The 13,847-nt window shown below is 42.5% G+C and overlaps 1 protein-coding gene across 6 annotated transcripts in view; it reads right to left on the bottom strand.

Annotated features, from left to right (window-relative positions):
- Nucleotides 1–9: 9 nt before the first annotated feature.
- The window catches only part of PUM1 (pumilio RNA binding family member 1), a 129,811-nt gene continuing 115,973 nt past the window's right edge, over nt 10–13,847 (bottom strand). For 2 of the 6 annotated variants that reach the window (XM_007448789.1, XM_007448787.1), the window contains 5 exons: nt 12,037–12,174; nt 9,624–9,749; nt 8,294–8,415; nt 3,617–3,809; nt 18–514 (listed from right to left, as the gene is read on the bottom strand). In XM_007448789.1, the coding sequence (XP_007448851.1) occupies nt 383–514; nt 3,617–3,809; nt 8,294–8,415; nt 9,624–9,749; nt 12,037–12,174 (711 nt within the window). In that variant the 3' untranslated portion in view covers nt 18–382. Of the gene's footprint in view, nt 515–3,616; nt 3,810–8,293; nt 8,416–9,623; nt 9,750–12,036; nt 12,175–13,847 lie in introns of all 6 variants that reach the window. The other 4 variants (XM_007448788.1, XM_007448784.1, XM_007448786.1 and 1 more) reach the window with 3 other exon arrangements.

The following is a 13,847-nucleotide window of genomic DNA, read 5'->3' on the forward strand; positions in this document are numbered from 1 at the left end:
TTTTTTTTTTTTTTAACTTTTTTGTTAAACCAACCACCCTGAAAGTTTCCACATGTGGAATATAGATACAACGTTGAACAAAATATGTGGCCTCCCATGTACATTGGTTACCTATGTACAAGTATCCTATACACCAGTAAAACAACAGGGCAATTAGTCAATTAAAAAAAATAATTAGTACATGTTATGCGTAATAAAATTAAACAAATTTACAAAGGCTTTTCCACTTGTGGATTTGATTCCTTTTTTGGGAGGAGAGGGTAATCCTGGAGCAACCATTTACCCATTTCAGATTCTACACTAGAATATTTCTGGTTGCTGGTTGGATTCACCAGTGGGCCAGTGAGGTCAGTGGGAACAAGGGGACGGGGGAGACACTGCCTCAGATAATACCATTAGGGGGGCCACAGATGGGCCCTAAGTCAACGCCATTCTTCATGTAGTATTTCTCCAGCTTGGCCAGAATGTGCTTGCCGTAAGTGTACTTGCGAAGAGTCGCGATGTGAGGCCGGATCTGGGGAGAAAGCAGAGTCCGTGTCACTCTGGCCTGAGGCAGGTTCAGGCAGGCTCCTGGGTAACCTGCTCCCAGGCACCACAGGGCGCCCGCCAGCACGCACGCCTCACAAGCAACACCTTTCACTGGCTCAACCCGAGCCCCTGAATTCTCAGGTTGCACTGACCGAACAGATGAGGGGAGCAGCTCCTAGCCTAAGCGCTGAGGCAGGACCTGAGAGCTCTGGAGGTCAGATGGCCACAGACCACTTCCGGAACAGTATGTGGAGAAAGTGCATCCCAAGACTGATAATCACACTGTCCACCACTGCCTGCACTGCGTCGCCCTCAAGGAGGCTTTGGCCCCTCTGGTCCCTCACAAGGCACCTCAGCTCTCCTGAGCAGCGGGGGTTTCTTTCTGGGCACCATGAATCCTGTGCTCACCACCTGACCCGGCTCTCCAGTTCACAGAGAATCACAAAAAGCTACTAATGATGACAATAAAAATGACTAACATAAGCCAAGCACAGTTCATTTTGAAGCTTCATAAGAGAGGTGTGATTATCCCCATTTCACTGACAAAAAATGGAGGCACAGTGGGTAAGTCACTCATCTAAAGTCAAATGGCTAATAAGGGACAGCAGAGGTATGGGAACCCCACTGTCTAGCTCCACCAGAAAATTTTTTTTTTCCTCCAGAAATTATTCTTCTCCCCACTGTCTCTCATGGCTCTGCTCCAGTCTCGCCCTTCACCCTCTCCAAGCACGCTCAGATCAGCCCTACGAGCATCTCTTCTGTTCTCTGGGCAGACCCAACGCCAAGTCCTGTGCATCCCAGACAACTTGGGAGGCACTTCCTGTCTGGAACCCCCTTTCCTCTTCTGTGAGTTCATGGGGCCTTCTACATACCTCAGCTACAGCACGTAACACACTGTGTTCACAATCATTTGCATAACCACCAACCGTCCACACAGACGGTGAAGACCCACAACATTAACCTGCTTCCCCATCGCAGCCCACGCTTATACTCAAAACACAGGACAGTGTACCAGAGAAGATGGATGCTCTCAAGCCTGAGCACTCTAGGCAGACCATTTTGTCTGTTTCGTTGTGCCCTCAAAGCAAAGAAGGATCAAGTGGCTCTAGAAACCATTTCTGCACCCCACACAGGCCACAGACCTGTATCAGCTATTATATTCGCCTGTCTGGAAAACTATTCAGTCCTTGGCTCAAATTCTGAGCTGTGTGACCCAGACCATTTGCCTAACCTTCCTAAACACATCTACAGAAAGGATGCCACACTTTCATTTGGGGTGCAGTCTGGCCTCTATATACAACTGATGTTTTGGTCACTAGAACTGGAGGCTCCAAACCCCCCTTGCTTTTGGTAGCTCTTCTTTTAGAAACTAAGTGAAATTCAATTCATTCACCTGTCTCTCCCCAGGACTGGCTCACTGGCTCACTGGTGAGACCACTTAACCTTTACACCTGTCCTCTTCCAGACAAAAAACTAGCAACCCATGTGCGCGTACGACATTGCTGAACTCCATTTTTCACTTGATTTAAAGGAAATGCTGAACTATTCTAACAGTCGCCCGTCCAAGTCCTCACTGCCTCATCTCCCGCTGCCTCCCCTCCTCCAAGTTACTCATCAGCCAGGACCATTACTTGAACGTAAATGTGACTCTGGCGCCACCGGACCTGCTGTGCTTCTTCAAAGACACTGTCTTGTCTCCTGCTTCCAAACCTTCAAGCTCTAGGTTCCCTCTGCCTGGAAAAGGTTCAGGGCTTTATTCCAATGTCACTCTCTTGGGGAGCCTTCTCTGCACCCCACATTAGAAGAGGTACCCTCCATATTCTCCCACAGCTCTCCCCAGCATCGGCGTAACCATCTACGACACTGCTGTGTCTACCAACACAGTGCCCTGATAAAGGAGCGCTTGCTGTAGAGCATGTGTGCTTGTTAACTATTTGTTGAATGAATGAATGAATGAACTCCCAACCTGCCGTGTGTCTCCAACATTCCCTCTGCCTTCACCAGCGTCCTGACACGCCTATCTGAGTCTCACGGCTTAAGGACTTTGGACTCCCCAGCCTTCGACTGCCATTGCTGACACCAGCGCAGCGTTCTGTCGTGTTCTGTTTTGAACTGGAAGTGGTGGGTGCCTCGTCTGGCTCAGAACTTGAGTCCATAACAAAGATTCTCATTACTGAACTTTGTTCTCAGAGAGGGCAAGTGGCTCATCATTGCCAGACCACGGCCATCCCCTCCAGCGAGAAGGGCTGAGTGAGTTCAGAGCCCAAAGGCTGAGGGTTCAGATCAGCAGCACCTGAAGGCTCGCGGCACTGCCTAGCACAGACACAGCGCGGCACACCTGCCTGTGGGCTGGTCAGGCTTCCCGAGCCCCGTGGTCTGCGTGGGGCCCGCTGGACCTGCTCCATGACTGCTCTGAGGCCATCGGCCTCTTCACGTGCTTTCTGTGCCAGCTCCCAGTCACAGTACCCAAACAGTTCAGATTTCTGCCCCTTTTTTCCTAACTCCTCTGTAGCCCAGACTTCTCCTCCTGCAAGGCCTACCCTCAAAGCCTCGGGCACGTGCTCTCACGTCTCACCACTGCTTCCCGTCACCCTTCCCCACGTGTGCTCCGTGGGCAGGGCTCAGTCTCAGCCATCTCTGTGCTGACGTCTGGCACACAGTGGGCACCAGGTCACCGTGCCAGGCCAGGCGCTGCCCTGGGCAGGCGCTCATTCAGTAAACAGTGGTGGAATGAATGATGAAAGGGAAGAGGGAGGAAAGGAAATAAGGCAAGCAGGTTGATTTGCTGAACTGAGAAGCTGGTCTCCTAGGAGCCAAGGGGTAGAAACATGGGCTTAAGATCGGGGAGGGGACTCCCTCACAAAGACTGAGTTTAACACTCACACCAGTGAGTTACTGAGAGGGCTGGCAAATACAGGGATAATGGCCATTCCAGATAAAAGGAAAAAGAAGCATAGCATGAGACACAATTCAGTGACAAACTCTGCAAAAGGAAGCAAGATGCCCACCCTCCTTTGCATTTCAGAAATGAGAAGAACCAAGGGCCCTGCACTTTCTCTCCGGTTGAGATCTGCACAAACTGGCCTACCTTATGCATGACGATCTTCCTCTGGGCTGGCTCTGCCACATCAATCATCTTCTGGACCACATAGTTGGCGTACTGGTCCTTCATCATGGTGTATAAGGCACTGTGGGGACCATCGTTCATGGTGCACACCTCGTCGATGAGCACAGCGCGCTCCGTACGGGAGGCATGAGTGACACACTTCTCCACAACATTGCTGTAATGAGATAAATCCAGGGACAACTCTTACAGGGACCCTGTTAGGCTGTGCTTGCCTGGTCTCTGCCCTGACCTCAGGATCAGCAGCAAAAGAGCTCTTAATATTTTTGGCAGATTAATTCCTCTTCTGTTTGGCTCTATGTGACTCTACCTTTGCCATCTGTGACTTCCAACGTGAACCATACCAGAACCCAACCCTCTAACAGGTGAGGGTAACAAGCCCAGGTAAGTGAAGGTTCACAAGACTGGTTAACAGCTGAATTGGTTAATGAGCATAATTTCAACAGGTATCAGAATCTATCAATTCTTTGCTCACCTCTGTGAGCTTAATGAGGCCAGGAACAAGTCTCACTTACATCTGGATCTCTAGTGCCAAGCACAGAGCCTGGCACTACAGACTTGGTCTACAGACTCATTGGGTGAAGGAAGATATACAAGTAGGAACCACAGCCCTCATTCAACCACTTCACGCTGCCTCTGAAGAACAAGGAGAACCCCAGGTACATTTCTAACACTTCACAGATGTGTCATCTCGGGAAAGGAAAAAAAGAAATGTGGTTACATTAAATCAGAGTTCTTCAACAATCCAGAGGGACTGCAGCAGCTGATGAAATTACACCTAGCCATGCTCAAGGGCACTCAGCATCCAGGAGTGATTGACTACTCGTGAACGTTTGGTTTTGTGAAGTCAGCACTACTCTGCATCTGTGGCTCTGTGGGTATGAGGAAGTTGTGTGATGTCAAAGAACAAGAACAATACTTATTCTTTGTATTTGTATTACTGAAGCCAATACTTCGCAGAGAGAGCATTTGGTAGGTGGGCCTCGCAAAGAGCTCACAACTGGGGGAAGAGCTGCTCTGGATCACAGGACACTCAGGTAGAAAAGGAACTTTCAAACCTAGCTAATGCAGAAAGCGCTTTTCTGACAATCCTGAAAGACGGCCATTTAGCCTCTGCTTGGGAATTTCCAGTGATTTGGAAGTGATTCTAGGGCATCCTACCATAAGAGTGAACGGCTTTGTTAAACATTCTTTACATACTGAAATAAAATATGCTTCCCTGAAATTTCACCCACTTGTCTTAATTTTGCCTTCAAGGGCTGAAAAAAGGATGTGTATACCCACTCCAGAAGCACCAAAAAAGCAGAGATAGTGTCTTACTCCTTCTTTCAAAGGCCAGCCCCCTCAATAATTGAACAGTTATCACAAATAACCATCACCAGAACAAGTCCCTATTCCAGAGGTTTTTAAACCATAAGAGGGTGTTGCTTCCATGGAGCTCTGAAAGGACCCCCTCCATGTTACCTGGTTTAGCATACTGAGTATTTATTATTCGCATGCTTTTATTTAGAAAACAAAATTCTCAAGCTAAAAATGTCCAACAACTACCATCCTACCAGATATTTTTTCAATCTTCCTTCTTAAGATACACAGAGTAAATCAAATCTGATAATCAATTAGGTTTAATTAAGACAACAGCCTCTCCCTTCTGATACAGGAGCAATATGGGAAAATTTTTTTACCCCCACCTTCCTTCCACAGTACTATGCAATTCTAGCACGAGCTGAAGGTGTGGCATGTGGAAGTGCATCTCCTAAGAGCCACCACCTTCTGCCTTAGCAGAAAAGGGAGTTAAGACATTACTGAGCTGGTTCAGTAGCACAAAGAACTCATCACTTTTTAGAACTGCCTGGCTGGGTTGTACCTTCATCCACCCGAGGACTGCTTCCCCTACAAAGTGGTTAGGATTAGAATAGGATTTTCTATTAAACTAGGTTGCAGACAGGATACACATTCTTCTGGGTGGAGGACTGAATCCTCAGCAGTGACCTGTCTTCCAAGAAAGTAAGCAGGTAGATCAGCTACCACCACTTGGTAGGATCACTGAGCAGGATCCCACTTGGCCAAAGGCTTCCTTCCACCTTAACACACAATCCATATTGTTCCAGTCTCTAAAGTCTATTCTAGAGTTTCTGAAACTGTGGTTCCCAACCCATTTATGGCTGAGGAAATCAACTCAGTGATTTGAGACTTTTTTTTTTTTTTAATGAAACAGAATAGTAAGTGTCAGAATTAATTATGAGCAATATATCTTCAGTTACGTGTGTATGCACATGCCTATGCACTCAAAGTCAAAATTTACTTTGTATTCCATATTAACATCGAAAATGTCATAAGGTCACTAATCTGTTTAATTGATTTGTTTCTATTATCTGATTTTCAAATATACTGGCTCCTTCTTCTGTTATCTCTAATTTACTGTTGAAGCCATACAGTGAATTTTATTTCAGATGTTATATTATTTTTCTACTCTATAATTTCCATGTTATTCTTTCTATAATAAAGCTTCTAATTCTCTACTAACATTTATCTTTTCATTTCATTACAAGCATATTTTCCTTTACATCCTTGAGTATAATTAAAATACTTCATAATACTTTAAAATATAGTATTTTAAATACTAATTACTTCAAAATATAATAACTTTATAAAATGCTTTATAATCCTGCTCTGCTCACTCCAACATCTGGGTGGTATAAAACTATTCATAGGGGTTTTTTTCTATTTTTTTCTTTTTTCTTGAGTATAGGCCTCATATTCCTGTTATCTAGACATGGCAAATGATGCACTGTATAAACAGTTCTGTCATATTCCTCCTAAGAGTGTTACTCCTTCACCCACCCCCCCCGTTTTTTTGCACGCAGTTAACTTGGCTGAACAAAAACTGCAAAATTCTCCCATGCAGTAGGCAGCAGATGAAACCTCAGTTCAATTCTTTTAGCCTTAGTTGGGTTGCCTCGAGTATGTCCTATACAAATGAGGTTCAGGAGTCAACCAGATATTTAGAAAGTTTAAATTTAGGCTTCCTCCTCCTCCCTGGTTCTCTTCCTTTCCAGGATTTCTCCCCTGTCATTTTGTCACTCCCATGGTCATCATTTTGTAACTTTCCTAATTATAGTCAATACCGTATTATAAATTTCAAAGTTGCTAACAGGCTAGATCCTTAATGGTTCTCAACATAAAAATGATAATTATGTGACATAACAGCTAATGCTACTGTAGGAATCATATTACAACATATAAATGTATCAAACCAACACGCTGTACACCTTGAACTTGCACGATGTTGCATGTCAATTATATATCTCCCCCTCCCCAAAAAAAGGAGGGGGAGGAGGACGGGGAAATTTCCCCAGTGCAATTAACCTTCTTCCAAGTATCAACAACCTCCCCTACTCCTCTCTGGTTATCTCCCTGCTCTCTAATGTCTTCAGGTAGTTTTGGGCATTTTGTCAACAATTTATTAGTTGTTATCTGTGAGAGGATTGGGCCCAAAGTAGCTACTCGGTCATTATCAGACCACAACTCTATTATAATATTAATACTTAACACTATATCCATGAGTGAGATATTAAATACACTGAACAAGAAAGTAAATAGAAAGTAAATAGGACAGCGACCCCAAAAAAAGAACTAAGAGATTCTGTCCCCTATTTCCCTGATCCCGACAAATGTCCAAAAATAGCAAAATAGGTCTAAGAGATGACACTGATGTGCTTAGGCTGTTGAGACACTGGCTCTGTGGGTGCTTTTATTTCTTTTCTCTATTTTCCATGCTGTAATAAGATTTCACAAATTAAAAGTGAACAATTTAAAAACATCAAGGTTGTATGAGTCACACCTGCCTTGCAATTTATTTTAAAAACTAGAAAAGAAAAATATTCCAAAAATACAGAATACTATGTTATGTGTATGACAGGATATACAGACTCTACTCAGAGTATCACACCACTAAGCCACTGGAGGGCCATTCATTCATTCATTCATTCGGCTGCACCTGGTCTTAGTTGCGGCATGCGGGATCTTTACTTGTGGCACGCAAACTCTTAGTTGCAGCATGTGGGATCTAGTTCCCTGAGCAGGGATCGAACCCGGGCCCCCTGCATTGGGAGCGCAGTCTTAGCCACTGGACCACCAGGGAAGCAACAATTTCTTCTCCAACCTCTGCCACTTATAAGTTACCTAAGACATCTTTCACAACCTGGGAATAACTAGTACATTTTATTCTTGGGCTGGTATGATATGAAGACTGAAAAGAGATTTTCAAAAATACTAAGGCCTATATATAGATATGGTCACCCGCCCCTTAATTCAGGTATCAAAAAGGAAATTGAGTAAAGAACATTTCACAATTCCAAACAAGTAAGTTACTAAAATACCCAGTTTACCAAAGTACAAAATGTATATGCTTTAGAAACATATTCCCCAAATTTCAAAGTGGTGAACTCTGGGGGAGTGAGGAGCCCACTAAGAGATGTCTTAGGTTTCATACTTTGTAGCAGAACTCTTTGACTTTTTTAGCTATGTATACTTTGAGGAAAATAAACATTAAAACAAAAAAAGTATGAAAATTTCTCTAGAGCTGAAATACTATTTAATCATCTCTTCTGGAAAACAGTCTGAGTAATTCAAAGCACATACCTTGCAAATTTGTGCTGACTCAATACAAGTACATTCCCTCGAATTTCTGCTACAATTTTACTTTTATCCTCAGGACGACCATGCTCCAATACATGCTGGATTACATAATTTCCATATTGATCCTATTTGAGAAACAACAAGAGAAATTTTTAAATTTATATATAAACAGGCTCTATGTTACTTAAATCCTTATATCTAGTCAACACCTATCTTCCTGTAAGACCATGATGGCTTACCTGAACACTAATGAACACATAAGAATTTTTTAAATGGATAGGTAGTGACAATTTTTCCCTGTCATTACAAAACAGGAACACATTATTACTAGACAATGGAATGTTTATATATATATATATATATATATATATATATATTTATGCCCAAAGGTCCTAGTCAGGGTCTTCATAAAGTACTATACACAAAAATGTAGGCCTCTTCTCATTTAAAAAAAAAATAAAAAAGAAGAGAAAGTAGGTGGGAATAAAGAGCTATTTTTCTCTCTAACAGAAATATACAAATGGGTCTGTGCACCTGTCTTTAACAAAGAAAAACTGGAAATACTCACAACACCTAATTAAATAACATTACAAGCACACAATGGAGATACTCATCTAAAGTGAAAGATGCTTTGAAAGAATAAGTGTGTGTGAGCAAGGAATTCCAAAGGCAGAAACATTTATTTGTAAGATGTAAAAAATTAAAAGTGCACATATAATGCTTTTTAAGAAGCGCCTATGCCAAATGTGCCTGCTTCTGGACAGCAGGGTTATGGGTGGTTTCTTCTGTTCTGCTGCTACTTTCTGTACTTTCAATCTTTTCTACAATGAATATTTAGTACACTTATAATCTCACATCTCTCACCAAAACAAGCAACAAACACTGCCCAAAAATTGCTTCAGGACAACATACTCTATGTAGAAAGTGTTCAAATAGTATGATATGGGAGACACTTTTAGTAGAAGCAAGACAAAGTACCAAAACTAGAAAGAAGAAATCAACTAATCCACTTAGTTCATTTGCAAAGATGAAACTGATAGACTAAATGGCCTGCCTAAGTGGCCACAGCCAGCTTAATCCATGACAGAGTTCTAGCTTTTGACAGTTCTTGGCAGATCTCTTGATGAATCAGAGGCAGATCTCAACTCCAAGGCCAGGGTTCTACTCATTACCCCTATTCATAAAACACGAACCAGGCTGGTGCAAATGAAAACTTGCCCAGAGCTTCAATGGGCATTTTAAGCACATTAACCTCTTCTGGAACAGATACCTGTGCTAAGAAAACACAAAAGCCCACAGGTGTTTGCAGTTACTCTACTGGCAACTCCACTACCTGTACAAGTTGCTCTGTGTGCTGGTGAAGCTCCTCTAAAATAGGGAGTGTCTGGTCAGGGAGACAGTGCTCCAGGATCCTCTGAATCACTCGGCAGCCATAAGGATGTGTGGACAAAGCAAACACCTAGGGCAGACCAACACAAACAAGAAAGCCAAAAGTAACAGTTGCCACTTTCAGTGCTTCAGTATTGTTTACATACATTATCCCATTAATCTTCCCAATGACCCTGAGAGATAATCATGATTAAAACTGAAGCTCCTAGAAGCTTACATAATGTGCCTACAGTCATATAGGTAGTAAATGACAGAGCCAGGATTTTATTTCCTGCTCTGACTCCAAAGCCCAAATTATAAGTATGGCATTTAAGTTCTCTCTACGTACAATAAGGTGAGCATGTATGTGTGAGGATAAACTTATTTCTTAAACCCATTCTAGGAATTCATAGATGTACATAAATTCAGAGCTAAGAAGGACCTTATTGAGAAAAAGCTTATTTAGAAAGCAACAGAGAATTGGTCAAGGTCATAGAAAACACACTTAGTTAAAGAGTCCACAGTGTCAAAGGATGGGTTTAAAAACAGAAAAAAGAAGGGTTGGGATCAAAGCCTGAATGCTTTCACATAACTACACTGTAATGTTCTGAATTTAGCCTTATAAAAACGCTAAACACTCACAGTCTGGAACAACTTGACTTATTTCACTCAACATTATGTTTCAAATATTTACTTATAATACTGTGGGCTTCTATCGTTTATTCTGTATATCTGTATAGTATAATGTTGGGAAAATATGTGGTTTGTTTTTTTGGGGGGTTCCAATCCTCTCCTGATGGACATCTGGTTTATTTAGTCTTTTCCTATTAGGAGAATAATGCTGCTTTAAACATGTCTAAATACATCTTATGGTATACATGACCAAACATTTCATCAGGTATATACCTAGGCCAGGAGTGCTAGATCACAAGAAATATAAATGTTGAACTTTAAAAGATACTAAATTATTTTCCAAAATGGGTCTATTCCCACCAGCAGTGTATCCAGATCTCACATCCCTGCCAGTACATAGTAACCAATGGTAGAAAATGGTCTACGGGACTTCCCTGGGGGTCCAGTGGTTAACACTCCACGCTTCCAACTGCAGGGGGGCACAGGTTTCAATCCCTGGTTGGGAAACCGAGATCCCACAAGCCGCGTGGTGCGGCCAAAAAAAAAAAAGAAAGAAAAAAAAGAAAATGGTCTACTATCTGTGGTCTTATTTTGCATTTTCCTGATTACTAATGGAATTTATTTTTTCATATGTCTACCAGCAATTTGTGTTTCTTCTGTCTATTCAGGCTTTAAGCCCATTTTTGCATTAATTTGTATTGTTCTCCTTGATTTCAGGAGTTCTTTATATATTCTGGTTATCAATTCATTGGCATTTTCCATCTTGAAAATATTCTCTCCCATTCGGTGGCTTAATCCTTTTACTTTCTTGTATATTTCACACACACACACAAATGTAAAGATAAACAGATCTACTCTTTTCTTAATTAACTCAGAAAATCCCAATAACCCTCAAGTTAGTGTCTGTAATCTACTTAACCACTGTAGTTTAAGTGAGCAAACCCCAAAACCTAAACAATTCTAAAATCCCATTTCGATCTAGGCTTTAGCAGTATCCATGACTACACCTGAAAATCTATTTGGTATTTCCAATTTTTCCCTTTTCAAAAACAAAAACAATTTAACACACCCAAAAAGATGTATTTTACTCTCTTGTCCCACCTAGCTTACAAGACTGGGAGAAGGTTGTTTTTTGGCAAAAGAAATTAATGATAATAGCCAATTAAGGGGCAATTCTGGAAAAACTAGGGTATGACAAAGTATCAACTCTGCTTGGAAGCTGGCGCTAAAAGCACACTAGTCCTTACGATATATAAGTAAATAGGAGAAACTGGAAGCTATCTCTGGTTGTGTGCCACTTAACAGAGTTCAAACCAACCTGATCACTGTCCCACCCAACCCCCCAAAATTAAGAAGCACCTTGTTATTTTAAAGACATAGTGACACATAACCTGTAAGATTAGTTCTGTAAATGACCTAAATTTTAAAACATGATAAAAACTTTTAAATATCAAGATAAATAGTACTTAACCAAACGAAAAACTTTATTCTTTCTGATGACAGTACCTCATCCTGACATGAGTGGATATTTGCATTAATGATGGAGAGAAGACCCACAGACAATTAAGGGAAAAACCTTGGGTGCACAGAGCTAGGTACCTGACCCCACTGAATAGGACTGCTATTTACTGCAGTCTAAAGTACACTAAGCTCTTTAGAACTCTCCACAAACCCCGTCCTGTTCTCTGCTCACAATGGAAACATCCATCAACTTGTTTCCCTTATTTCTTTCCTAAGGCACTTACCTGTCCCTTAAACGCATCGATGATAAACTGCAAAGATTGGGGTTGCACACATTCAATGCATTTCTGAACCACGTGATTGCCATTCTGGTCTTTCACACACTTCAGGACATGGCCATCTAGCTCCCGAACCATCTCATTCTATTGGAGACAAGGAAAGAAAGCACCACCAGAATCACAGAGAGCAAACACCTGGACGGTCAACGTTCTCCTCACCAAACACAAAAGCACTGAGCAGGGAATCCGTGACAATTAAAGTGGGACAACTCAGCTGTGGCACTCTGACAACCTGGCAACAAACGAAGACTGGAGTTTTTTCACATGTTAACAAACTTCCTATGATAATAACCAGTCTTTTTTTTTTCTTTTTTGATTCTTTTCTTTTTTTAAAAAAAAAAATTATTATTTATTTATTTTTGGCTGCACTGGGTCTTTGTTGTTGCACGGGGGCTTTCTCTAGTTGCAGAGAGAGGGGGCTACTCTTTGTTGCGGTGTGTGGGCTTCTCATTGCAGTGGCTTCTTTTGTTGCGGAGCACAGGCTCTAGGCGCATGGGCTTCAGTAGTTGTGGCGCGTGGGCTTAGTTGCTCCACGGCATGTGGGATCTTCCCAGACCAGGGCTCGAACCCGTGTCTCCTGCATTGGCAGGTGGATTCTTAACCACTGTGCCACCGGGGAAGACCAATAATAACCAGTCTTAAGAAAGTTCTCTAACTTGCAAAAGACCTGTCTGGGAGTTACCAAAAAAGTGCAGTCATCTTCAAATTATAAACAAGCCGATATCAAATCAACTACACTGTATTAGAGAATTTCACATACAATTCATCATGTTTTCACCATGAGAACCCTATAAAGTACCTATTACTAAAAATGAGAGTAGTTAATCTAGAGCTTACTCTAGGCTAAGTAGACCTCTAAATGCTTAACATGCTTTGACTCACAATCTGCCTCACAATCCTATGCAGTAGACACTATTACAGATGAGGAAATCAAGGCACAGACAAATCAGCTGACTGTTAAAAATCACAGACCTAGACTTGCTCCTATTCAAACCGAAGCAATCTGATTCCTGTGTGTGGCAAAACAGACCATGTCAGCAAACCACCTGTCAAATATTACCCTTCACACCTTCCTCCACCCATATGTGTGAATATATGAAGATACTGAGTCTGAGAGGGGTTAAGTAATGTATTAAAACTCCAGACAGTGACTGAATCAGAATTCTAGCCCAGTCTGTGGCTCCAAAATGATCTTCCCACCAGGCCAGACTGACTGCAACGTCAGCTGGAGCAATACTCTCGGTTAATGAGAAGTGTCCAAACTCAGGGAAATACAGAAGGCCAGGGACTTCCCTGGCGGCGCAGTGGTTAAGAATCTGCCTGCCAATGCAGAGGACATGGGTTTGAGCCCTGGTCTGGGAAGATCCCACATGCCGCAGAGCAAATAAGCCCATGCGCCACAACTACTGAGCCTGAGCTCTAGAGCCCGCGAGCCACAACTACCGAAGCCCATGCACCTAGAGCCCGTGCTCTGAAACGAGAAGCCACTGTAATGAGAAGCCCACACACCGCAAAGAAGAGTAGCCCCCGCTCGCCACAATTAGAGAAAGCCCGTGTGCAGCAGTGAAGACCCAACGCAGCCAAAAATAAACTTAAAAAAATAAATATTTTTTTTTTTTAAAAAGGCCAATGAGTGACTCTGTGTGTATGTGTGTAGGTGCGTTGGGATTTTGACCGGATCCCATCCCCAGTGTGTGTGTGTGTGTGTGTGTGTGTGTGTGTGTGTGTGTGGGCGTGGGGGTTTTGCGCGGCCCCCC

Source organism: Lipotes vexillifer, unplaced genomic scaffold (genome assembly GCF_000442215.2).
Source record: "Lipotes vexillifer unplaced genomic scaffold, Lipotes_vexillifer_v1.1 scaffold969, whole genome shotgun sequence".
Lineage (NCBI taxonomy): Eukaryota > Metazoa > Chordata > Mammalia > Artiodactyla > Lipotidae > Lipotes > Lipotes vexillifer.